Here is a 27,587-nt window from a genome sequence, read left to right on the forward strand (position 1 = left end):
ATTAACCGAATTTGACCATATTTGACTGAAAGCACACATGCAAAAATGATCATTATTAGGCAAATGGTGCTGATGTACCATCACATATGCATAACGGTACAAAATATACAGGAACCTTGAAGCAACTATTTTCATAGCATATGCAGGTAACATGATAGGAAAAAAGTCTTTTTGAAAGCCTCCTACTGATGCAGATTTCGTGGTAACGTTTCATGCATTGATCTACGAGGAAGCTGCCTGTCATTAACTTTCTGAGGTTCAAATTGGCCTCTTGTTTCATTTGCTCATATTTCTGAAACCTATTCACCGATTTCATTTATACTTAAAACGAATGCAAGAAGCTAATACAATCCATTCTTCAACAAATTCGCTCGCTTATTTGACCTTGGCGTCAATGTCAGTGTTATATATATATATATATATATATATATATATATATATATATATATATATATATATATATATATATATATATATATATTGCATGTATTTCCTTAACCACTTGATAGGTTTTGCACATACATGGGATGAATCATTATGAAAAATTAACTCAATTCATTCTACAATATACTCGTTTACCCGTTACACAGTGGAGATATGGTCACATTTTAAATCGATGCTTTGGATGTGGAATCGACTTGCAGGCCTTGATCTTCTTATTTTATGTACATTTTAGCTTTTAAATTTCAAGCCCTTTTCAACGTCTTGAAAGACTGCCACGAAATTCAAAGGAATTCCATGAATTCAGGACCTCCAGTTCGCCATGGACATGGTATGGCACTCAGCGTCAATAAAACTGAAGTTGAGATAATTTCTCTTACAATCTAACCATTGTAGGATGGTTTTGTTGTATAATATATTCAACATTGAGGCATGCATTTTTCCTTGCTGGCCGCACTCTAATTAGGTACTTAAATTCTTTAGTATTCACCAATGTAACTACCCACTCAGTTTACATCTCCAATGTCTATCCACCCGTTGATTCCGACTAGATATAAATTGAATCGTTACAATATTTGGAGCTAATATGCTTAATTTACAACTATTAAAAATCAAAGTGGAAAAGGTTCATATTGGCAATAGGTGTAGTGCCTAAGACTTCTTTTTCCCAGAGGGCCAGCTCCTGAAAAAAGTTATAAAATTGGGAAATTCATCCGTTCATATTAAAAGATATAAAGAATAACAAAGCCTATATAATGGTGAAACATCTGTCACTATTTACATGCATTCAGAATACGGATTACAATAAGATGAGGAGATGCATTTACTATAGAATACCGTTGGCCTCATGAATGCGTTACATTGCTTAAAGTGAGGGATATATTATTTTATTTTCATCAACATGTTCCAATATTGCCCCGTCTCTCATTTAGATGTGATTGCTGCTACGTCAATGATGTCCATTTATTATCGAAACATTTTGAGCTTGAAACACAAGATCAAGTTTAATTCCAATAAAGAGATACGATAGTTGGATTACATCTAGATCAGGGATATTTAACAGTGTAGATAATAATACAGATGTAGAAAAACGCGAACGTTCCATGACTCTAACTAACTTATATTACAACCGGTGCAGTTTCTATAACGTTCCAGTACTCTCGCTTGTTTTACAAACCGCGTGAGTTGTGGGAACTTTCAACTTGGTCTGGACTCTCATGCTCAAAAGCGTTCGTGAATACTGGACCTTGACACGAACATCTATCATTGAAATGTCCTAAGGACGAAATTAAAAATCAATAGCGAATTCTAACTTAACTTCCAACCTTTGCTGCATAGAGTCCTGTCCTTTAACACAGAACACAATTAAATAAAAAATCTGTTAAACTAACGGTACTATATAATGACATGGCACCTTTATTCCAGTAACAACGGAAAGTAACACTATTATCATAATCCAGTCTAAGTTTATGTTATGTTTGATAAAAACACAATAGTTAAATTTGTTTCATATTACGGACTTACTATTAATAAAGCTATACTTATACCAAGAACACAACACTGCTGCTGCTTTTATGTGAAAACAACTTTCTTCAAAGCATTAACACAGTTATACAACTGATTCTGGTTTACACTATACACAAATCCATAGAATGTTAAATGTTTTAAAATCTGCCATAAAGAGACAGCTGAAAATAAATTCCAACAAAACATGAGTGATAAAGGATAGGAGGTCAGAAACCATGAGACTATGTGCTTAAATTATTCCAATATACTCGATTCACGACAATGAAAAAATTCCCAGTTCGAGAGATGAAGTCCCAGAATTGTATTGTTGGAATCATATGTGAAGCGCCTTGCAAGATAAGAGAGTAAAATAAAAAAAAGGCTAATTGGGGGGAGGCGAAGGTCAATGTTGACCATAACGTTTAACACCGCATTTCCAGTGAGAACTACCAAGTGTTACGGATGATTTATCTTTTTCATAAAAATCAAATTTTCATTTTTATAACACACATACTGTATTTATAAGTTTAATAAAGGCACATTTTTGCTGTTAATTGTTACAATACCTTTTTACATTGCAAATATTACTATAGCATTTTCTCTTATATTCTACGCAAATTTTTAAGTAACAGTACACATTTTATATGAAACGAATTGCTTATATTAGCAAATGCCTTCTTACTTATGTCTATTAGATAGGAAATAATTATTGGGAAGGGTATGAACTCTGAAGTCAGGTGGCGTGAGGTTTTGCCTAAAAGGTGGACCATTTTAGGAAAAGGACTGGGTTATAGAACAAATCCCGTAACTTTTCGTAAGTCCAGAGCACAAGGCTGAGTCTACTGCCTGAACCTGCGGAAGGTCGAGTCCATTGCTTGAACCTGTGGTCTTCAATGGAGCAAAGTACACATTATATGCCCTCAAAACTGAACGTTAGGGAAATACCAGTACCTGGATATCATCTGAGAGTTGTGCCTTTTCCCGTTTAATGTTACATCAAGAATTTAAGGTCAAATTTTCAATACATTGTCATACTGAAAAAAACTTTTTGGTATTAGTTTTAAGATTGAATTTTTGAGGTTTCTGGCTGTATATAGCTCATTCGATATTGAATTAATTACCTCTGATTCTAAAAGACAGAAATTCCATAAACGTATGAAGTTGGTAAACTTTGGAATATATATAATCTTATGTGTATTTCTATATCTAAAACGTATAACTTCACACGTGTAATTATCTATACAGCATGTGTTGATCGATTTAATATAAACTCCTATACCTGGACTTTATCTTGGAATTCTGCCTTTTCCATACAGTTCGAACCTGGTACCCTCTCGCATTCCAGCGATGAAACCACCGTGCATCGCATGGAGTGACACTCCGTTAGGTAGGCCAGAAACGCTATACCCCTCTCTATAGATCTGAGAGCTGGATTACCAATAAACTGGGACATGATGAAAAGACCTTACTTAAATGATCATCACATAATAGCTAGGTGAAAAACATGATATTTGGTGGGATGTGGGAAATATTCCTTTAACACTAATTGCTTCTCATGATACAAAGTACTAAGCAAAAATCTGTCACAATACATTTTTTTTCGTTAACCTCGTATACACAACATTTTGTACCTTCACTTACCACGATCACATGTCTCAGATGGGTTGATATATATGACGATACACTGGATATCATAACTTAAACAAAGAAAAGAATTTTAAAAAATACCGGAATGGCGCGGATTAAGATGCATCGATGTTACTAGTCTACTTGACCAATCCAATCGTCTCAGCACTTATAGTGATTATACAAAATATATTTAGGGCCAACCCAAATGATCCATACTGCAATTGTATTTCAAATGACTGAAGAGTTCTTCAACCCCTGATAATTCCCGCAATAACTCTGTAAATTTAAATCCCGATCTGTTCAGTTAGGACTCAATTACGTAATTTAATTTTGATCATGTGGCCACTGAAAATTCCGTTTTCATCCGACTTAGTCCCAATTTCCTGGTAGTGCAGGGGCCCTGGATATGTGGTCTTAAGATTGACCTAGAAGTTGCGAATGTAACCGATGATATAACTTAATCCAAAAGTCTTGATCCTTTTCCCTCGTCTGCTAAAATATAGATTTATATATGTGTGTGTGTGTGAGAGAGAGAGAGAGAGAGAGAGAGAATACCAACATGTACATACATGGTTCTCACTTTGTGTGAAAACTGACAGCATACATTGCAAAAAATCTAGTGTTTTACTAGCCTAAGTATTTTCATCTTTCAGTGAATCTTTGTCAAAGACAGTTACATAACATAAATAAACATGACATACAATAAACACAAATTAAAGCGACGAACTTATAAAACTTTATTTTGGGTTTAATGGGCTTGATGGAAGTATTTCATCTTTTGAAAAGTGAAGATATCGCAACTTACTGGTTTGAACAATACAACTCGGTGATTCAAATTCAGCATGGTTAGCAAAATCACAATGGTGGAAGGCAAAAAACCAATGAAGTTTTGGAATATTTAGATAATGAAAATAAGATTTATACTTTCATAGGCCCTTTAGAATCTAACCTTTTTAATACAACTTGCAGATATCTCCCCTCAATTCTGTTCCGAAAAAAGATGACTGTAGAGTGACGACATCATTTAGATGTTAGTTACAAAAGCAATAAATCAGTAAATAGTAAATCATGCTGGCAGAATGCTAATGTTTAAAGTAAATTACATTTCTCCAAGAATACTTACCCAATCACATTACTTTAGGAATATTAGATTGCTACCTCGCGAATACAGCCCTACTAAAAGACGAAAATCGTCTTATTGTCTATTTTTAGATAGACAAAAGGCAGTAACTCTTGTCCATTACCTTACAAAAGGCAGTAACTCTTGTCCATTACTTTACATTGATACCACCAGGTGTCGCCAGCTTTTAGTTGAGCGACACATTAACACGGATGCTTGTATGGCGGGGTGGTTGAGAAGGTTTTTAAGTAATGTGATTTGGGTAAGTATTCTTGGAAAAAAATAATATACTTATAAAATTTGCTTCCTCCTTCAAATACGTTCCCCAATCGCATTACGTTAGAAGAACAAGTATTAGGAGGGGGGGATGCTAAGCATCCGGCCTCTACATCGGGTAATCTTCTGGAAATGAGTGGCTCCTAATGATCTAAACAACACAACACAATATCTCTTGTTCTGTGACTCCTGTTGGTGTATATATATATCTGAAAAGATGAAGTTGAGATCATCTCACCTACCAAACGTTTCACTGGCGAGTCTAATGGGCTGTGTTGATTAGTCTAGTCTGGTCTGGTGGCCGTCTGTACTGCTGCCACCGGCCCTACCAGCTCGAACCTTTGTCTATGTGACGCTAAATCTCTGAGATAAACTTTCGAGAAGGTTGACTCTGCATGCCAGCCAACAGCGTCTATAATGTATCGGATCAAAAGGCTTTGTTCGATAGCGATACTAGCAGAAATGGCTTTAATCTCGTGAGCTGTAAGACGACTGTGATCTTGTGAGATCTCAGAGTACGCCGAGCATATAAAGTGTTTTAACCACGAGGCAAGGTCGTGAGGGGTTGTGCCTGGTTTTCTGACCTTGACCGCGAGGAAGTGATATTTGCCCTTGCCACGACTTGTCTTTGTGTGTCTCAAGTTGTGCTTGAGGGCGCAGACTTGAGGCTACTCTAAACTGTTGAGTCAGAGCATATGACCCCGTTTAACCAGGAAAAAAGGGCGTGAAGCGTGATATCCTGTGTCACAGAGATTGCTCGAAACTTCGTGCCCTCACTTGTCTCTGTGGTTCTCAAGTAGTGCTTGAGGGTGCAGACAGGATCTTGCATGGTTGCCTCTCTAGCCTTGTCATTGGAAAGAGAGGACGAAAGACGACTCGTCTGTTACGGCAACCGATTTTTTTGCAACTAGGCCTGGTTGTATAAGGAGGACTACTAAAAATTCGAACTGAACAGAAGGTAGTTCGGGTCGACTTAAAGGGCATGTAACTCACTGATCCTGGATGTGAAATCTAAAGTTATCAGGAAGCATGTCTCGTATGATAGGAACTTTAGCGAAGCATGAGCGAGAGGTTCAAACTTGCTCGAGTTGAGCCAAATTAGAACCCAAGACACATTCCATTTAGGAAATAATGTTATGGATTTTGGTTGCTGAATTCAAATTATCCAGCAGATATGAGATCTTTACCATGCCCAATGTCACATCTGCCATGATATCGGAATGTGTTTGAGATTATTAATCCCTGAAGGCGAGAACAGAATATTCCATGGCTGCTGTTCTCAACTTGGCTAAAGAAGAAAGGGAGCAGGGACACTGGTTGACTACGAATCCTGATGGTATATTGAGAACCATCAAACCCTCCGATCTGAACTGAAGAGAATTCCGGTGAACTAAAGCTATCAGTAAACATGTTCTGTCTGTTAGTGACTTTAGCGATATGCAGGCTAGAAGTTTGAAAGGGTTCGAATTTAGCCATGTTAAAAAAGCCAGACTGAATTCCTTTGTGGGCAAGTAAGATATATTGGTCAAGGACACCAATATTGTCTAAAAGATCAAACAGGTCTCTATCACACACAAACATGTTGCCATGATGCCGGAATTTGTCCAATATCATAGGGCGGTAGTCTTTGGTAACGATTGGGGTCCAACTGTTTATCCTCCAAGAACATAGTCTGAGAAAGTCGACCAGTTGTGGGATAGGAGCACACATATTGGTGATATAGATGGTTACTCTCGAAATTCTTTACGGATGTGAATCCGAGTGACGATCAACCGATGGAGGGGACATTCCGTGTGGACATGATCCCTTCTAGACTGATTCTCAGTAAAGCCACTGATGCAGCCAGAAGGTGTCTGAATATTATGTTGATATGGAGACTGTTGCACCAGCCTGGTCAAAATGCCAAAACATAACACAGGACAAGCGGTTTGGTACCTCCCTGTATGAAAATATAGGTCACCACCACAGTATTGTCGGATGGAAAGAAGACCGTTTTGCGCCCAAGGATCGATCTTTACAGAAATGAAGGGTATTGATGACATCCTTGATTTATGGGATGCTGATGTGTAAAGGCCATTCCCCAGGTGTTGCTAACAGTAGTGAAGGCCAGCAACGGTTTGTTATTCCAACCATGTGCACAGGCGGCGGCGGTACTTTACGTTATTTTCGTTTTGGGTTATTCAACGGGATTCCAATGGTCAGCCAGCCTGGATTGTCCCAGTGATGTGTGAATGATCGAATTTTGGGTGTGATCATGATTGCTTGATTAAGAGAATGTAAATGGGGCACTAATGTGCTGGCAAGGCCTGCATTACAAGATATCCGAGCGGGGTCATGTCCTCTGTCCTATAATAGCCGAGTAGTTGCACAGAATACGACAGAGCAAGGACTAAGTCTATTACTGCACACATGGGTATACGGATTGTTTATTTCAACGTGACTGGATTACCTAGTATGTAGTTTAATAACCATTTCACAGTAAATAAACTTCGTCCCAAGTTACTTCAGGCTCGGCCCTAGGGCAAGGTGAACAAGACAACCACCTTGGTCTACATGCTTTCAGGCAAATTTTTTGCTTGGGGCCCCATGCTCATCGCTTGCTGCCTTGGGCCCCGCATGCTGCATTGGGCACCACACATCCTAATGCTGGGCCTGAATATCCAGCATTTATTTGCTCATTATTGCAGAATATTTGGATCTGATAATCGCAGAACTCCTTTCCTGTCAAAAGGACTATTCCTCATATTTAAAACCTCTAGTATTCGAATTCCAACATGTGGTTTATAGGGAAGATGATATTTAAGGAAATTATGAAAATCAAATTTTATCCCTGAATGCCAAAGCAGTTTCAATATCAGAGGTCATGCAGAAATAAATAAAATACATATCAAATTTCAAAGAACTTTTATTGTTAAAATATTCTTTATGGTGCTAGCATAACCCATTGCTATCCTTAGAGAGTTACAAAGCAACAATATCTTTAACCAAGTTATGTAAAGCTGTTTTAATACTGAGTGTTTCCATTTTAAAGGAACAACCTGAAAAGAAATATCCCAATTTACCCAGAAAATGATTGAAATAACAAAAATTCAATACAAACACATTTTGTAAGCATAATATCATGGAACAGCAAGGACCAAACCTATTATTTAACACGGGTGTAAGGATCATTGATTTCAGTTTGATTAAATCTAATGTAATTTACTTACCATTTGTTTGTACAAGCTTCGAAACCATTCTTGGTTACTCAACAATGATATGCATGTATATCAGCAGGAATTTAAATATTCAGCATTTAGTGTACATATTACCGCAAAACTTTTGGTTCAGATTATAGCAGCACCCCTTTTCCATGACACAGATTCTTTCTGACATGTCAAAACTATGTTATCATTTAGTGCACATGCCATAACTCTTTGATAAAACAAATCTGAACCTCTGAACCTCAACACATGATAGAAACGGGAAGATATGTTACAATAAAAATACATACAACTTTAAACAGAAATAGAAACAAAAATACTGACCACAATAGAAAATAATTGAAATGACTTCCCTTTGATTCTGTCTTTAAGCCAATAAGTTGTTACATTTCTGCCTTCAATGAAAACTCAGCATACAAGTAACTGATTTATTTCCTTGACATCTTCTAACTGGGAAGTTTAGAGAGAATTCTTTTCTTTGTAAAAACGAATATAAAAAATAAATGGAATCAATTGTAAAGTGTATGAAAGAATTATATTTTCAACAGGGTACCCTGGGTGGTTGAGTAGTCTAATGCAATGATCACCGCTATCTCACTCCTGTCTGCGAGAGATTGAGTCTTGGGCTTAGCCAATTTAGGTATGCTAGAAAGCTTGCCAGTAGCTCCCATGTGTCGGTAGTTCTTATTGGGTTTTCTAGGTTCTTCCTTCATTAGTTATACTGGCTGCCATGTATAGCCTACCTTGTCCTGACAAATGGTGTTAAACCCAACCACATTTTAGGTGCTCAAATACCATATATTTTTGTTCCTATTGGCATACTACACTGTTAATAAAAAAGTAGGGAGGAATAGTATATTTAAAAAATTCATTCATGAAAATTATGTAAATTACTGGAAAAAATAAACCTTTACCTGTTTACTTAACTTTTTAAACTCAAACAGAACCAAACTCTTACATACCATCCATCTCTTTCACTCGGGTTGCTGTTATCATTTTAAACACTCAGCTCCACATCACAGAGACCATATCTCAATGTGCTTTGCAAAACTCCATTCATGCAGTCTGTAACCAATTTTCAACATAAAATTGAGATAGGAAGGCTAATTCAGGAAAAAGCATGAAAAACTGCTGGAAAGGCTAACAAAATTACACATCAGAAATTGATATCAAAGATCATCTGCTGTTGTTATTCTTGTTATGCGGTTAAATGCCATGTTTCAGCACAAGATCGGCTACACATGGCAGCCAGAATAAAAGGTGAAGGAAGAACCTTGGAAAACCCTGGAAAGAACCACTGAACCACAAGAAGCCACTGGCAAGCTTTCTCACATACCTACATTAGCAGAGCCAGAGATTAAAACCCATGCAGACAGAAGTAAGATGGCAATAATCCGTAACGGTGAGCACTTTAAACCACTCGGGCACTTGGGGACCATCAAAGACTATCTGAATAAATTGACGATTGAAAATGGAAGACTTAAAAAACTTTATTAGAAAAAAAACATGAAATGCTTCAGAACAATCTGATATTGCTCATACATACGGTCAGATTCAATTTACAACATTTACACTCATGTAACACTAAAACAAATGCAAATATAAACACAAAATCTTAATGGTAATGCAAACCTTATTGAACAACACAATTATCCTTTTAATATGATAATTCACACCATATATACTTGATTATAAGTTACTGCAAACTGCACAGACACAGATATGCTGTCACATAATGCACTTGCAGATCTATGTCTCTACAGTTTTGTTAGGACTCACAATCAGAAAAAACCTCACAGATACGGATCAATCAACACAGTATTCAATGGCAGATCATGGGTATCTTTTGTTTGTGGTCAGAAATTCACAAAGCATCATGGGTAACATCAATTGTAAGATGCAATGAAGCCATTTGTTTGTGTGTCAGCTATGAGAGAGATGTAATTGGTATTTTATACCATACAGTGAATCAATTGTTTTTTGTATTCATCACAATGAAAGCATTATGGAACATGAAAATACTATGACTTGCTTTCCCAAAATAAAAATAAAAATCAAGCTGACATGATAGATTAAGCGTCATGAAAAAGAGAAAGAGAGGTCAGTCATAATATTTTGCAAAGATGTATCAATTTGTTCATGTTCAGAATCAGCCAGTGAATGTCATGGGATTGATTCAGTAGGTTTAATTATCATTATGTTGATTTGATGTGTCATAGCTAGCAAAGCATCTTTGATAATTTTGGCTTGAAATGACTAATTGAAACTGAAGCTCAACAGTTAAACATTTTGTTTTGTGGCAATTAAATTAAGAATTTATCTGAGTATTAAGGCTAGGAATGACTACAGATTCAGTAGTGGCATTTTGTAGTGGAAGTTTTGTTGGAGATCTAATTCTTATCTATGAAAATGCCAAAATTAAACTGGCTCATAGCATAATGACATGTAGAAGTCTTGATCAGTTGTTTTGTTCATCAGTATGTTTAATTTACTAAATTTTAAATTTGGAAATGTCCTTTTTCACTCTATCTCTTTCTTCAAACATAAATGCATGTACACACATATATAAACATATATGTACACCCTCCAACACATGTATTTCATGATCAGCAAGGTTCTCTTGGCATATTTCTGGCAATTATTGCTGATAATTAGAAACAGGTCTACTGATTCTCCTGGGTCTACATGGATGTGCCTACTTGCCACCCATTTTATGTACTGTGGTTTAAATGGATATTTTCTTCCACTTTAAAATTTATTATATTAAACACTGCAAACGTTTTTTTAATCATTATCAAGAAGCACTGTGCAGTAGATTTATTTTGTATTCCAACTGTTGTTATTAGCTATAATGCTTTTAGACATGTTTGCTCTGATGTCTATCAAAACGTTCTAAAATTGGATCTAGACATTAATCTACCTCTCCATAGTCCCACCAATCAAATACCGACATATGCTCTAACATCAACGGTTCTAGGAAACCAACAAAGCATAATTGTGGCTGTTTATCTGACACACAAAGACACACACAGAGTCTGCTTGAACTGGTTGATGCAAACTCCTAACTCTTTATTCAGAGTTATAATAAATCACATTATTTTACTTTATGCCTACTGTTCATCACTACAAAGATTCATCTAATGGCTTTACTCTTAATCATACATATGCATAAACTGAGTTCAGTATAGCATTTTAAGATCTCTAATGACATAGACAAAGAGCCTGATATATGAATACAATTTTAGTGTTCAGCATCTTCACCTATAATAACAATACCTTGAACTTTAGCCCCAATTTTGTGCAATGTCTTCAGAAACTAAGAAATCATACCAGTAAACAGTACTGTACTTCCAATAAGGTCCAATGAACTATAGAATACTGCTTTTTGTATGCATGTGTTATACTCTTGGTTGTATACAGTCTTGAGAGTGTCAATAGGTTCTTGCCTGCATATTTGCCTGGGATTTGAGAATGTCATTGAGTTCTTGCTTGTATATTAACCTGGGTGTTGAGAGTGTCAATGAGTTCTTGCTTCTATATTAACATGGGTGTTCAGAATGTCACTGAGTTCTTGCTTGTATATTAACCTGGGTGTTGAGAATGTCACTGAGTTCTTGCTTGTATATTAACCTGGGTGTTGAGAATGTCACTGAGTTCTTGTTTGTATATTAACCTGGGTGTTGAGAATGTCAATGAGTTATTGTTAGTATATTAACCTGGGTGTTGAGAATGTCAATGAGTTCTTGCTTGTATATTAACCTGGGTGTTGAGAATGTCAATGAGTTCTTGCTTGTATATTAACCTGGGTGTTGAGAGTATCACTGAGTTCTTGCTTCTATATTAACCTGGGTGTTGAGAATGTCAATGAGTTCTTGTTTGTATATTAACCTGGGTTTTGAGAATGTCAATGAGTTCTTGTTTGTATATTAACCTGGGTTTTGAGAGTGTCAATTTGTTCTTGCTTTAACATCAACCTGGGCCTTGAGAGTGCCAATAAGTCCTTGCTGATTCTTGAAGAAATCCTTAGCAAGTCCACAGTATTTATTGGTGCACATGGGGCAGCGCAGTGTGTTCTGAGTTGTACAGGATTTTCCAGACTGTAGGTGAGTCTTTACAATGTCAGCAAGAGCCTTTATAAAAAAGAGAAGATCAAGCAATTCAAGTTCTTATCTGCAATGAATAATCTCTTACCACCAAATATGAACACTTCAACCTGACCAGATCACATTCACTTAGAGAACACGAGGAACCTATATCATGCCAAGATAAATCTGTGGTAAATCTAATGACTACTCACTGTGTAAACATTTAAAAAACATTAGCAAAAAGTGTACACCAGATGTACAGATGAGACATAGATACAATGACAATCTTTTTCCATATTTTTGAAGTTAAATGAATCTTTTAAGATATCAAGGGAAATCACTACTTGTCTAAGTTACATGAATATTAACCTACAACAATAACTTTTAAAATCACTACAGAGTATTATGCAGAAAAAGGGAATTTCAAATTGCAATCACTAGTTAATATCCTAAAAATGTTTATACATTTTCCCTCATAAATAGTGAAATTAGTAAGAAAACATCAACGAAATGTTTATCACTATGAAAGTCAAACAAAATAATAAGGTGTATCCCACTTAATAACAGTTATTTGACCAAATTCTCCCTTTATTTTTTTTCTGTTCAATTTTTTAAACATAAAATGGGAAGGCACTTTTAAAGTAGGGTAATCACCCAATTTAGAACTTTGTATCATCTTCATATGATCTCTCTGACTAACCAGAGTAGCCTGGCATATATTTATAAAAAAGTGCCTTCCTTGTAACCATGTATGTTTAAATGGAATAGCCCTTACCAATGCTATCAAATAATCCAAAAGAATGCCTAAGAATGTAAGCTTCATTGATTCTCAGAAATGTCACAGGAAGTCTTCCTTGATGTTTATAACATTACATAATACTAATAAATGCAAGATCAGTCTATGGCATTGTTTCTAAATTATATATAATAATAACACAGTTAAAACTGCTATGAACGACCTCTGCTATGAGAGACCACCTGACATTTCCAACCACAACCGCAATCGTAATGCATGGATCAATTTTATTACATAAACACTCGGTTATGAGTGACCATTTGCTGAACGTGACCAGTGACCATGAATTTTGACACTGCTATGAATGACTGCATCGAAAAAATTAGGATAAACTCAACCAACCTTTATTTAATCACTGTAAAAATGACCGCTCATACTGTTCTAAATTTTAAATTTTTTAAAGAATAGGATGGCTGCCAATGTCTGATGTTTTTAAAGTTATGCCTACAGTGTTTTAAAGTTTCTGTCATAAACCAGACTATGGTATAAGTAGATTATTTCCTAGTCTGGTTCCCTGATTCATATGCTCCCTGCATTGTTCTCATCTATTCATATAGGGGTCAGTAACGCATGGAGCATAAAAAGCAGGTAACGAGACTAATTATTCCTGCACTTACCATGCTTCCCTGCCTTATTGCAAGACCCAGCATTACTATCAACAACCGCATTGCGAGAACAGATAGATAACACTGACCTATATGTAATCGTTGTTACAATGACCGCTTGATTAGTAATTGTTCTGATAAAAACAAACAGAAAAGGAATATCTAAAAATAAATAAAGATTGATGCTACTGGTGATAGATGCTACAGTCCATAAACCAGACTAATGTACATGTCACGAATTGCCATTGTAGTGCCAAAGTTGATGTAGTGGTCACGTATACTGTTTATCTTTAGAGTTAATCTGTATTGTCAGGGTTTAATAAGGTCATTGTCTTTTCAAGAGAGAATCATTTGCAGGATTCGATTGATAGTGTTCAAGACTTGTGATGTTTATTGTATTTCCCCCCAATGAATCACATAGCTGTCGTCTATTCAAGTTGGTGTGACTGGGTTACACACTTTGTTTATAGACTTAATCCCTTTATTTCATCTGTGAATGAAGCCGTTGACTTTTGTCTCTGAGTAAATGATTCTGTTTCTGGATGAGATAATTGTTTCTTTTTTTCTTCATTTATTGTTAGATACACAATGCACATGTATAGATTTTTCATATTTTCCCACAGCCCAGTCAAACGTTTTTACATTTGATATTACAACTGAGCACCAATAATTTTAACACCTAGAACCTTAATAACAATGGACGAACATCCAACTAAAAAGATACAAATTTTAAGGCTAGAGAAAATAACTATTGTAGCTGAAAGAAGTGAAAAAAAAGCAGACCACTCACAAAAAACTTTAAATGTTGGTAAAACAAATTTAGGTTGTTATAAGGAAAAGGAGTAATTCAAAAACGATTTCATATGCTAAAATATGTGATCTTCAAATTTAGATCTAATTTCATGTTTAATGATAGAAGTACCGGTATATCTTTATTGCTATATAATTTTGTTTTTAGATGAATGCATACAATATTTTAGCAAGAACTCTTAAGAAAGAATACAATAAATGTACAGTGATTGTAGTTTTTTTTCTTATGAAATTGTTCTGAAACAGGATCTTATAAACTGGTTCTTTTGTACAAACCTGCTATGAGAGACCACCTGTCTTGAGAGACCGCTTTTTGTTGGCGGAAGGGACAGTCTCTCATAACAGGTTTTAATGTAATAATCATTATAATAATCATGGACGTACCGCTATGAACTTTTGGTTTCCATTTGGTGCAGCAGCTCTTCTTATTGTCTTCGCTTTGACCTTGAAATAGTAAACAAAGAAAAGCTTGTTTGAAAATGATACACATCATAATGCAATAAAATGGCTGGAAATGTGTATGTGTGTAGGTATGTTATGAAACAACCAGCATTCGGTTTTTAAATAGAAAACTTAACACGTCAAGTGTAAAGACCTGAAACCAATCATCAAAAGTTTAAAATGCTCATAATGATAGTTTCCATCACACAATTGATAACAAAATTTATTTGCCATGGTATTGATAAAGTTCAAGTGAAAGCTCATATGTCATATGCAGGGCTCAAATTTAACACAAATTTCGTTGTAGTCAGAAGGACTAGTATATTGAGAAATTTACTAGTCCTGCCAAATCTTTACTAGTCCTGTTCACAAAACAATGTCACACAGCTTTCATGTATGTTTACCGATTCAATTTTAAAGTTTGAACAACCCGCAACAAAACTGGATGTTTTCTGTGCGTTTGTTTTTGCGAATTGCGTTAGACCACATAATGTTCCTTTCCTCGCCATAATTCAGCCATTCCCTGTCTTTTGTCCATTTCTTCTGAAATTTTCCATTACGCTTTTCCCTATCATAAGAATTATTTCCCATCATTCTCATTCAACTTTTGCTTTTTTCCGGTGGCTGAACACCTTCTATCAAATGCCACATTTTGCCTGTCTTATAAGGAGGGAATTGTGCCTTGTTTTGAAATACGAGATGTTATTGTATAGCTGATGTGAATTATTTAAAGCAAGAAAAGGAATGACACAGTGTCCTTTATATAAGAAAGTCAGAGCAAAAAACATGTTTCAAAACACGTGTCTTTGCCCCCATCCCACAATTAAATGGCCTCTCCCTAACAAAAGTTTAACTTCAGCAGAAGTTTTGCATATTCAAAGCAGTGGTAATTGTAAACGCTGTTATAAAATATTAGCATCAGAAGATAGTGTTAGTTCCAGCTTGGTAAAGGTGTGTTCCCATCAAACAAAGCCATCTGATACTCAGCGCATTGTATTTAACAGCTCCAATTATGGTATCATATATCGTAAGTTTGGTAAATGTTCCTAATTAATCGAACCTCATTGTATTGTTGAAATTAATAATAAGGCGGAAAATTTTCAAATCTTAGATGCCATGCTCAGAGATTTCAATTCCCAACAAATGTATGGCATTCTGCTTGGATATCTCCATGTGTGTTCAATTATTTGTTCATTCTTGTAAGGGAAAAATATATAAACTATTCTTATCATCATAGAAAAAGTAGTATGGAAAGGATGTGTCAATAATGTAATCATAATAAATTGATTTAATTATTTTGAGAAAAATGTAAAATATGTAGTTTCCTATTTGTGACTGTTTGAACGTTTGGGTAGTGAGCCCCCCCCACCCCCACACAGAAGAACCTTAAACACAAAAAAGTGCAAACTAATTTCTTTGAATAGTTTTTGCTGTGTTCTTTCTTTTTTTGGTTTACTGCTTTGTAGTTTGTTACTGTGGTCGAGTGAATCAAGTTTGATACCACATCGTTTTTTCATTTAATTCGTTATCAGATTAATTATATCATTTGCCAAACTTCCGCTGTTAATGACGGGACCATAATTTGCACTGTTAAGTGAAATGCACAAAATCAGATGGATTCTTGTTATCGAAATGCACCTTTCCGAGGCAGAAATTGACTTCATCTTCTCATGCTAATATTTTATGATTGTGTTTACAATGGTCACTGCTTTGATTCTACAGAACATCTGCTAAGTCAAGTCTTTATTAGGGAATGGCGTACACAAAAGCTGACTGTTGACAACCAAAACTTACTAGCCCATCGGACTATTAACATTATGAAATTATCTAGTCCGACAGGAAATCTGCTAGCCTCAGGCTAGCGGACTACTGCTAATTTCGAGCCCTGGTCATATGGTGTAATTTTATCTGTTTCTATATGAAGCAAAACAGAAATTCATACTGAGACAAACTAAATACAGTAAATTCACAAAATTTAACATCTGTCGAAAATGCATGCTATACAGTATATAACACAAGATAGCAATGTAAGAGCCAGATATACCTCTTCTGCCAGATTCTTGGCATATTCCAGGTCCAACTCAAACAGGGTCTCAATGTGGTCACTGGAGAAAGCTATAGGCACCAAAAGGATGCTTTTCTTTCCTTGCTTTACCAAACCCTTGATAGCTTCATCTGTTTGGGGTGCAAGCCAGGGCAAAGGTCCTACCTATATGAAAGGCAAACAAATTAACATTCAAATGTAAATTACCTTAAACTAGGCAAGTATAATTACTGCAGCCTTGTATGGGCATTGTTGAAAAGTTAATTATACCTGGGCTCCATATAAAGATTGAACAAACTATATTTTACTTCCTGTTTGGGATCTAATTTTGTGAATAATGCAAAACAAAAAACTTATTCTACAGAATAATGGTTCAGAGGTTAATTATTCCTCTTTTAATGAATCAAATGGTTTAGTGATCAAAACTAGTGGAGAGATTTTTGTTAATATGTCTATATTTAAATGTTTTCTCACAGTGATTAGGTTTTATGGTAACCATAAAACTTGATCACTGTGAGAAAACAAACTTTGCTAAAGTTTAAAGTTTCAGATGTTCCATTTATAACCGTTGTAACTATAGCCAAGTTTACAGTAATCAAACACACCATCATACACTATGTATTTTGTTTATGTAATGAACAATATAACTTTTGACTAAATAGTTCAAATTTAACTGATCTGTAAAGATTTATTCATTTAAAACATTTCTCTTTTTGTGTTTTTTTCTGTGAGCAGAAAATATGTGAATACATTGCATATCTAGGGCTATGTAATACATTTTTGAACCATTGATACCAATGCAAAGAATTCTACTGTTGATGAGCTAGTTATTTGAACAATCTGATTTTTAACTTTCCCAACTTACAAAACAAAGATCTGATTTCAATGGGTAAACATTATTCCTGAAATTTCAAATTAATTTATTTTAATTTATATGAAATCTTTATTTATGTTATAATGAAGTGATTGAAAAACTTTCTAAAAGACAGCTTGCCTGGGCCAAGCTTACTGGAAAATAAAACTTGCCCTTGGGACAACTGAGCTTGCACTGGGGAAAACTGAGTTTGCCATCAAAATGGTCAGGTAGAAAATGGTTTCAAAATAGCTTTTTTTATTTTTTTAAAAGAGAGAGAGAGAGAATTTTGAAAATAACCATTAATGGATCTGCATAAATGTAATTTTAATCTTGTTTTCATATATAAAATTATCATTCCAATTAAAGTTCTAACGATGATGCAGAATTAATTATGCATCCTGTAGGGAAACAAGGTAAGAAATAAATCCATCACTGAAATAATTACAAAACTTGTCAAGGATATAAATCTATCATGTTCTTCTGGGGTGTGTTATATCCACTCACATGTTTCTTCTACTTCGACATCATCCAATGTTTCTACTGCATTAAATTCTAAGACAGGTGGCCCATGAATGTTTTATCCATTTAAATGTTTGTCAGGCAGTATTTACGTAATGGTCTCTTGTTAACAGTCACATATCTAACAGATCATGGACACCAAGTGTGGCTTTTCAATTTTATTTTATGCTTTGAAATAAATCATTAGTGAGGAGGAGAACATTTTATTTCCAAACACACTTGTTAATGAAATCTCACAAGTTTTATTATTAACTGTTAACACCTTACACACCTTAAGACAGTGACATGCATCAAAATCTTTAGATTTGCCAGCTAAGAAACTACCTGACACTAATTCTGGGACCTGTACGTTGGCTAATCCTGGATATGTTCACATATTAAGATTAAAATGCCACAGATAAGTATGAATATCAATATTCATTCCTTATTTGTCAAAACTAGCTTCAATTAGTCAGTATTCACATTATCATGTCTGTGTGAGAAATGAGAATGACCTTGACACTGATCAAAAGATGGAAATATGTACTGTGGTATTACAAATGGAACACTAACAGTCCCCCAACTCAATTTGGTCCAATTCTGCTGAGTGACATTTGAGAACTTGTTTAAAGGTTTCTATATGTGTAGAAATGGTGGACATATTTGAAGGCAGAACAGCATTATTTACAAACGTCTGAAAGCCTTTCATGCCAGAATGTATTCTATCAAATTCAGTCAGATTCTGTTAAGCAGTGCTTGACCATTAAATTTTGTCTAATTCTGTGGCAAAGTTTATAAAATGAAGTAATTTAAAGTTTTTTTCTACTTTTATAAACAGTAACCATACTTTACAGTTTGACGGAGGATCTGTACTATTCCAACAAATCTAAAAGACCTTCATGCCAGGCATTTCTGTTAGCCAAAACTCATCAATCTGCTTTGATCCACACTGACTTTTGACGTAGTATGTATCCAGCGAAAACTGTATCTACCACTCTACTATTTGACTGGATGCTTGCTCTATCACTCTCCTAATCGACTGGATGCTTTCTCTACCACTCTACTATTTGACTGAATGCTTGCTCTACCACTCTTCTAGTTGATTGGATGCTCTCTCTACCACTCTACTATTTGATTGGATGCTTGTTCTAACACTCTACTATTTGATTGGATGCCTTCTATTCCACTCTGCTATTTAATTTTTATGCTATCATGGATCTATACTAGGTTGCTTTCTGCCAAATATAGTCATTTTCTGTTAAGCGGTTTTTGAGAATATGTTTGTTAAAGGGTTCTGATTATTAGTAATGGCTGCCATACTTGGATGATGGATCTGCACTGCTTGAACAAACTGGAATTTTTTTAATGTCAAAATGTTCCCTGTCAAAAAAAGTGCAAAGTGGCAAAGCAGCTTGTAGGAAGTTATAATTAACAATAATGCATGAACAAAACATGACCAAAATTATGGATGTACAAATCATAACAGAAGAAAGGTAATACTATAAGCTTACTTGGCATTATGCCAAGGTGAGTTAGAATCCTGTAGGCATTAAGAAATTTCCCTACAAATGTGAACCACTTGATCAATTTATTATTTTAATAGTATCACATCAATTGGAAAAGATTTACACTATAGATTTTACAACTAAAAATCCCTGAAATCAGATTCCCACACCTGTACTGCATAATGTGCTCCTGCAATTTTTTCTTACCTTTGACTGCCAGACTAATCTATAGGGGTGGGTGTTTCCCAGTGCTTCCATTACTGCATGCACAGTTGCTCCTACCTCTGCTGGGTAGGGGTCACCACGATTTACATTCTGTTAAGAAAAACAAAAGCTTTCCATTTGATCTGCATTAGTAAACAATGAATTAATCCATATACTTTTGTTCCCATTCATTTCATATGAATTAGTGGTGTAAACAGTTAAATGAGTCACTTCAGAGTTAAAAAAAAAGTTTGCAGAAATAGAGTGATACTGAAAGTGTCTGAAAAATGAGTCTAGATGAATGGGAACTCTTAGTATGTCAAAGCAAATCTTGTTTCCTTCAAACATTTGTCAAAGATTTCACAAAATTAAATACTCTATGGCTTAGAATATTATCTTGCCTGTCTTCAAACTGTAGTTGGTCATATTATACAATTATTCATCCTTTTCAAGGTGCATAAAAAACAAACCTTATACTGAACAATACAAACATTTATGGATTTGCTGGTTTATAAAGCTTTGTATTCAACAGAACTAAGTACAGTGTGACCCCGCTATAACACAGTAGTTGGGAGCCATAGAACCCGACCGCATTATAGACCGAACAGTTTTATAAGCAACCAGGTCAGTTAGCTGAAGAAAATTATGCATGTACCCAAAAAAAATGTGGGGAAGGGGTGTAGGTAATAAATGCGGGTGGTAAAATATGTGATTCATCAGCACAGTTGCCATCTTAAATCAATGCATATTAAATGAGAAATACACCTGTAGTGAAAACAGAGAAGACATATATAATAGTTTACTTTATTTTAGAGAACCACAAATTGGTACATATACGTGAATACTGTTTATATATACATGTCTAATGTATAGCATGAATAGTATCAACATCGTGTACTCACCTGCGAACCTCATCATATACATTGAATCCACAATACAAGTGATTCCATCGAAAATATGCACACACACAGCTTTAAAATATTCAATAATTTTGTCACAGGTCATATTGGTCTGAATTCAGTGGGAAAATGTAGCACAATCACGTAACGAATGATGAAGCACATTTACTTTTCAGTACATACCAAGTTGGTAAAAGTTAGTTTGCATTTTAAGCCACTGTTGGTAGCATTTGTAAGCATGAACCTTTTCCCTACAAAAAGAAAACTTTCATGGCACAGTTAACATGTTCCAGTCACAATGAAAAATGCAAAGATCCATCAGATTCCATCACTTTTATTTAAGTTTGGTACAGACTTCTTTCGATGAAAAGTTCTTAATTTTATTGAAAGATTGTAGTCGGATTTCTTTTGATGAAGGGTGCAAGCGTTAATGAAGTCACTGCTAAAGGACAGACTTGGAGAACAAACAAAATCTCATTTATTATTGCGGCGGCAATATCAAATAATTGTATTGCATAATTGAGACCAATTTTTTGTTTCCAAGTAAGTTTTCATAACAATCGATGGTTCAAAGGTAATCTGTTTCATTTGAAATTTCAGCAAACTATTTTATTTGGGTACATTTTTAAAAAGGAATTGGCCTTCATTTGTACTATTCTAGTTACTGTCCCTCCATGCCTACTGAAAAAAACCAATAAGTAAGATGTAGTTTTTATATATATTTTTATTATTATTTTGTTTTACATTTGTGTTAGCAGCGTCATGCTGCCTTACACACATGCGTCTGAAAATTAACAAAGGGTCAGCAGACGATAGAGATGCATGTGTTCTTGTTTGATGACAGGGATTATTACAGAAAATGTGAGTGTTCTGAAAGATTTAATTCTGAGTGAAAAGAAGAGGAATTTAACATAGCGTCCACATACTAATGCCAGTCATTGTAAATATATTAATTACTAGCGAGCGGCCGAACACCCTATGAAAGATAGATTACGAGATAATACCACATCCAGTTGATCTCCGTTACCAGTAATGTCAACAATAAAAAAAGTGGATATTTCACAACATACAGTACTCATGCTAGATGTCATGATAAGTGGATTATGATATAACAATGCACTGTTTAGATGGTTTGTCAATATGGACAAAGAATTTGCTTATGTAACAATAGATAAGTTTCAGTGCATTTTATATCCAGCATCACCAATAAAACAAAATCACCACATGGTATGTTTGTGCTGCCAATAAAGAAAAACAATACAAATTTGCGACACTGGCGAAGACCTACTCGATCCCAGAATAACTTTTTAGGCGTTATTTTTCGTACTTTTAAGAAGAAAAAACTACTTTTTCATGTACAAGAAAAATACATACAAAATTTCAGGAGCCATGTCACGATCATCATTTTTTGTACAAGAGAAATACATGTATATAAAATATTGGAAGCCACACCACGACCACATTATATCTGAATTTACCTTATAATGAAGCGTGCAATAATGGGGTCACACTGTATATAAATAACTATTTTATTTATTACACTGGTTCAATAAATAAGGCTCTCCAAGTCTGCATTGGTGTGTTGTTGTTTTAGGGTCTGATGTTACAAGTTATTAAAACAATGCAATTATTGCAGACAGATCTGTCCACAAATATATCTGTGCACATATTGACCAGTTTTAGATACTTACTGGTATTTCTTATTGCTTAAAAATTACGGTCAGTAGAAGAGGCCTTTCACAAATCTGTACAGAAAATGTCTGCATCAAAAGTTATGTCTGGATAACTTGTAAATACAACAACAAAAATCTACTTTATACTGCCATTACTAATTACTGGGCTATATAAGCAGACAATTGACTACTCCTTCAATTTCAAGGAACCAGTCAGGTACAACTTCACACTTGCAAAATGGTCATTTTGGTCATGTGACTCGAGCATCTATGGATTTGTCATGTAACTGTCATGTGATGAACTTACAAAATGGATGGATTTTTTTAGTGTTTGGAGCATTGTTGGTTACATTGAAAAAGTGAATATAGTCACATGACAAGATAATCATCACATGAAGCCACAAACAGTTGAGTCACATGAACAAAACAAGCATTTCAGATGTGTGAAGTTACTTCTGATTGGTTCACAATATTTACTGAACAGCCAATTATCCACAAAAGTACCCCGGTAATTCAAAATGGCTACAAAAGGTAGTGCTGTTATTCTACACAGATTTACAAGTTGTCAAACATGATTACATCATAGTTAACATGCTGCTACATATTGCACAATTAGTGCAAAATGTTTGAAATTAAACTTGTTTCATAACGGTGACAATCACACTACATCAGCATGATGCCACAAAAAAGGACATTATGTCACTTGAAAGTCAATATAACACTGAATATGCAATATGCTGAATTATCTGAAATCACTTAATGAAAAACAGCTCTTACTTGAATTATTTATGTGACATGTCATATAATTAAAAGCAACTCTTACAAGAATCATGTGATATCATCTAACAGAAAACATTACAAAAAATCATGTGACACGTCATGTAATGAAAGAATGAAAAGCAACTCTTACAAGAATCTTGTGACATGTCATTTAATGGAAAACATTTTATGTGACATGTCATATAATGAAAAGCAACTCTTACAAAAATCATGTCACATGTCATGAAAAATATCTCTTGTCATCTAATGAAAAATGTCTCTTACTTGAATTATATAATAAGAAATATCTCTAAGCAGAATTTTGTGATGACATCTATTAAAAATATTTCTTACAGGAATCATGTGACATGTCAACTATTGAAAAACATGTTACACAAACAGTGCAATTTCTACAAAAATCATGATTAAATGTCCTATAGTTCCATAGGATGCATCAACATCTGACCTTGGCAGCCATTCAACCAATTTCTAACCGGAAAATATTAACAATGTTCTGGAGTAGGAGACAAGGACTTTGTTCTCTAATTATACTACGAGTGCCAATCATCTACTTGCTCATCTCTTCAACTAGATTTTAAACTGTAAATGAAAAAAAACTGATTTTTATACAAAATTCCGATCTTGCAGTTTATTTAGCTGAATAAATGATGTCAATAATGAGAATTTATTATTTTGTTCAAAGAATCAGAATTTTGAAACTAATATGATTATTGCCGCAGAGGAAGAGTCTGTTTGAGGACTGAGTTTGATGAAGACTCATGCTGAGGTTTTTCATTAATAAGGGTGGTCAGATTTCCAGTCTGGCAAACATTTCTGTTCATATGACCAATAATGAATGGACCATTTTAAATTCTCGTGTTTTGTCTTTGGTATAATAATTTTTTTCTTTTCATTTTTTTAATGTCATTTTTAACAAAATTGTGGACCATACAATTTGAAGTGTCTTTCTCAAGGAAACATGAAGCCTGCCAATTAGGTAACCCACAGCCCTTGGATTACAAGTCCAACACTCTTCCAACACAGCTACCTGTGTAATTATAATGTCCTGTGACCATTTATATGGGAATGTAACAATCACTTTTACCTTCAAAGGTAAGGAATGTGCAGAAAAGAGAATCACAACATTATCTCTGTCTTCTTCAGGAAATCTTGCTAACTCTGCCCGTATGTGTTCCACGTGGGTCTAGACCAAAACAAAATACAAAATTAACATAAACTGAACAAGAGAGTAACGAAATATAAAAAGACCTGCATCATCACAGATATAACTCATTATAGCGCCCTCCATTATACCTTGATTCTGCATATAATGGAGCAATGCTGTGGACAAATTATATTTTCAAAAATCGGTATAACCTCCAGTTTTCATCAGTTTAAACATTTACTGTGAATACATTGTTCTTGAGGTGTACTAAGTTTAATGGATCTAATGATTGCTTCAAATCTAACCACCAGAAGCTGTTTAAAGGCAAAAGACACACCAGGCGCATACACAAATGAAAATTACCCAGAAAAGATAATTTTTTCATTACAAGCCATTTAAATGTTTGTATTAATATTTGATAGCTTATCAGAATCCGTTTAAAAATCAAAAAAGATCTTGCCATCTGTCCAATATGATCAACTTCTTTCAGCCATCTGTCCAATATGATCAACTTCTTTCAGTGGTTTATGAGAAAAATCATTTAATGGTTTGTCTACTTTTAGAAATGGAGACCATATTAGATGGTGGATCAGCATCAGCTGTACAAATTTGAAGAAAAAAATCTCAGTATCTGTGGGTTTTATGAACAGGATGTTTTCTATCTCTAGCAACAGTGGCCGTATCTGATGGTGCCACAATATTGTTGTACACAATTTGAAGTCATCCTAGGATACTTTCAATCAAGTTGGGTCAAATTCTAGATATGTTTCTATTTTATTTGATGGCTGATTGGCATTCTTTTGTAATTCTTGAAAGATCTTCATCCATGATACTTTCTTTCAAGCTTGATTAAATTATATTCATTGGTTTTCCTTAGATATTTAATGGTTGTTCTAATTTTAATAACTGCAACATTTTATTTGATAATGGCAGCTATATTTCAAGGAAGATGAGCATTATTTTATATAAACATGGAAGGTTTTCCTGACAGGATTCTTTCTGTCAAATATGATCAAATTGTTCAGAGGTATTTGTAAATAAATTAGTTTAAAGATTCTTTTCCTAGTTCTGCTGGTGGGTTGTCATCAACTGTACAAATTTTAAAGCTGTTTATGCCATGTTGCTCTATGTAAAATTTGGTCTAGCTAATCTAGTTATTTTTTAAAAGAAGTCTGAATTTTTTTTATATGGTTGCAGCTTCATATCATAAAAGGTAACTTGGCTTTACTGCCAGGACGCTAAAGATCTCTTGTTTTGCAAAGATCATCTGTGGAGAAAGACACTGATGATTGATTCTAACATTTTATGATTGATTAGTGTTCACTGTCAAAGCAATACATGGCAGACTGTGTCATGGCAAGGCAACTGGAGCAAAATGTCTCACCCTGAGGCACAGGAGAGACATACCACAGACCAGCCAGGTAAGGGCACATTAAGTGCTGAGCCACCAGGAATCCTCAGATGAAACCTAAACTTGTAACTGTCTGAAACCCATGCAAGATTTGATACAAAAAACAAGAAAGATAATAAGTTTTGGTGTTACAGTTGGATGATGTCACAATCTGGTAAAATATACTCTAATAATCTCATCACAACTTTAATCTTTACAATCAAATACATATATAATAACTGATATATTTTCACGTCTTTTCGCATGGGTTCAAGACTCTGACTTGGCCAGCTTGGGTATTTAAGAAAGCTTACCAGTAGCTTTCCTTGGGCGGCTGGTACTTCCTGGGCTTTGTCTGGGTTCTTCCTCCACCAGATATACTGTCTACCATTTATAGCCTATCATGTTCTGATAAAATACATTAAATCTAAAACAACAATATTGTTCATACCTGAAGAACAATGGGTGAGAAAAATGATCCAAGGGCTTGGCATTTTTCAGCTTTAACATACATCCTATTCCTCTTTTTGATATTTTCCTCTTATCATAAGCAGCAAATTCAAAGCCAAGCCCAAGTATAAAGGTAATCCCTGACTATGAAAACGACTGTCGCTGAACCCCATTCTGAATGTATCACTTTAATTCAAAGTCTTTCTTTTATCTGATAATACCATTAATGTAGGAGATCAATGTACATGCACAAGTACAGGATGTGTTGTTTAATCTAATAATACCATTAATGTAGGAGATCGATGTACCTGTAAAAGTCCTACATGTGTTGTTTAATCTAAAAATACCATTAATGTAGGAGATCGATGTACCTGTACAAGTCCTGCATATGTTGTTTAATCTAATAATACCATTAATGTAGGAGATCAATGTACCTGTACAAGTTCTGCATGTACTGTTTAATCTAATAATACCAATAATGTAGGAGATCGATGTACCTGTACAAGTCCTGCATGTGTTGTTTAATCTAATAATACCATTAATGTAGGAGATCGATGTACCTGTACAAGTCCTGCATGTGTTGTTTAATCTAATAATACCATTAATGTAGGAGATCGATGTACCTGTACAAGTCCTGCATGTGTTGTTTAATCTAATAATACCATTAATGTAGGAGATCGATGTACCTGTACAAGTTCTGCATGTACTGTTCAATCTAATAATACCAACAATGTAGGAGATCGCTGTACCTGTAAAAGTCCTGCATGTGTTGTTTAATCTAATAATACCATTAATGTAGGAGATCGATGTACCTGTAAAAGTCCTGCATGTGTTGTTTAATCTAATAAGACCATTAATGTAGGAGATCGATGTACTTGCACAAGTCCTGCATGTGTTTTTCAATCTAAAAATGCCATTAATGTAGGAGATTGATGTACCTGTAAAAGTCCTGCATATGTTGTTTAATCTAATAATACCATTAATGTAGGAGATTGATATACCTGTAAAAGTCCTGCATATGTTGTTTAATCTAATAATACCATTAATGTAGGAGATCGATGTACCTGTAAAAGTCCTGCATATGTTGTTTAATCTAATAACACCATTAATGTAGGAGATCGATGTACCTGTACAAGTCCTGCATGTGTTGTTTAATCTAATAATACCATTACTGTAGGAGATCGATGTACCTGTAAAAGTCCTGTATGTGTTGTTTAATCTAATAATACCAT

General features: G+C 34.8%; 1 protein-coding gene across 1 annotated transcript in view; it reads right to left on the minus strand.

Annotated features, from left to right (window-relative positions):
- Positions 1-7,859: 7,859 nt before the first annotated feature.
- LOC149793901 (ferrochelatase, mitochondrial-like) overlaps positions 7,860-27,587 on the minus strand; it is a 31,285-nt gene continuing 11,557 nt past the window's right edge. Inside the window, exons 7-11 of the mRNA XM_089967845.1 lie at positions 24,456-24,554; positions 20,023-20,130; positions 16,957-17,121; positions 14,856-14,915; positions 7,860-12,305 (exon numbers count right to left, since the gene is read on the minus strand). Coding sequence (XP_089823971.1) covers positions 12,123-12,305; positions 14,856-14,915; positions 16,957-17,121; positions 20,023-20,130; positions 24,456-24,554 — 615 coding nt within the window. The 3' untranslated portion in view covers positions 7,860-12,122. The remainder of the gene's footprint in view (positions 12,306-14,855; positions 14,916-16,956; positions 17,122-20,022; positions 20,131-24,455; positions 24,555-27,587) is intronic.

The sequence above is a fragment of the Sinohyriopsis cumingii genome, chromosome 8 (assembly GCF_028554795.1).
Source record: "Sinohyriopsis cumingii isolate HCF-2022 chromosome 8, ASM2855479v2, whole genome shotgun sequence".
Taxonomy (NCBI): domain Eukaryota; kingdom Metazoa; phylum Mollusca; class Bivalvia; order Unionida; family Unionidae; genus Sinohyriopsis; species Sinohyriopsis cumingii.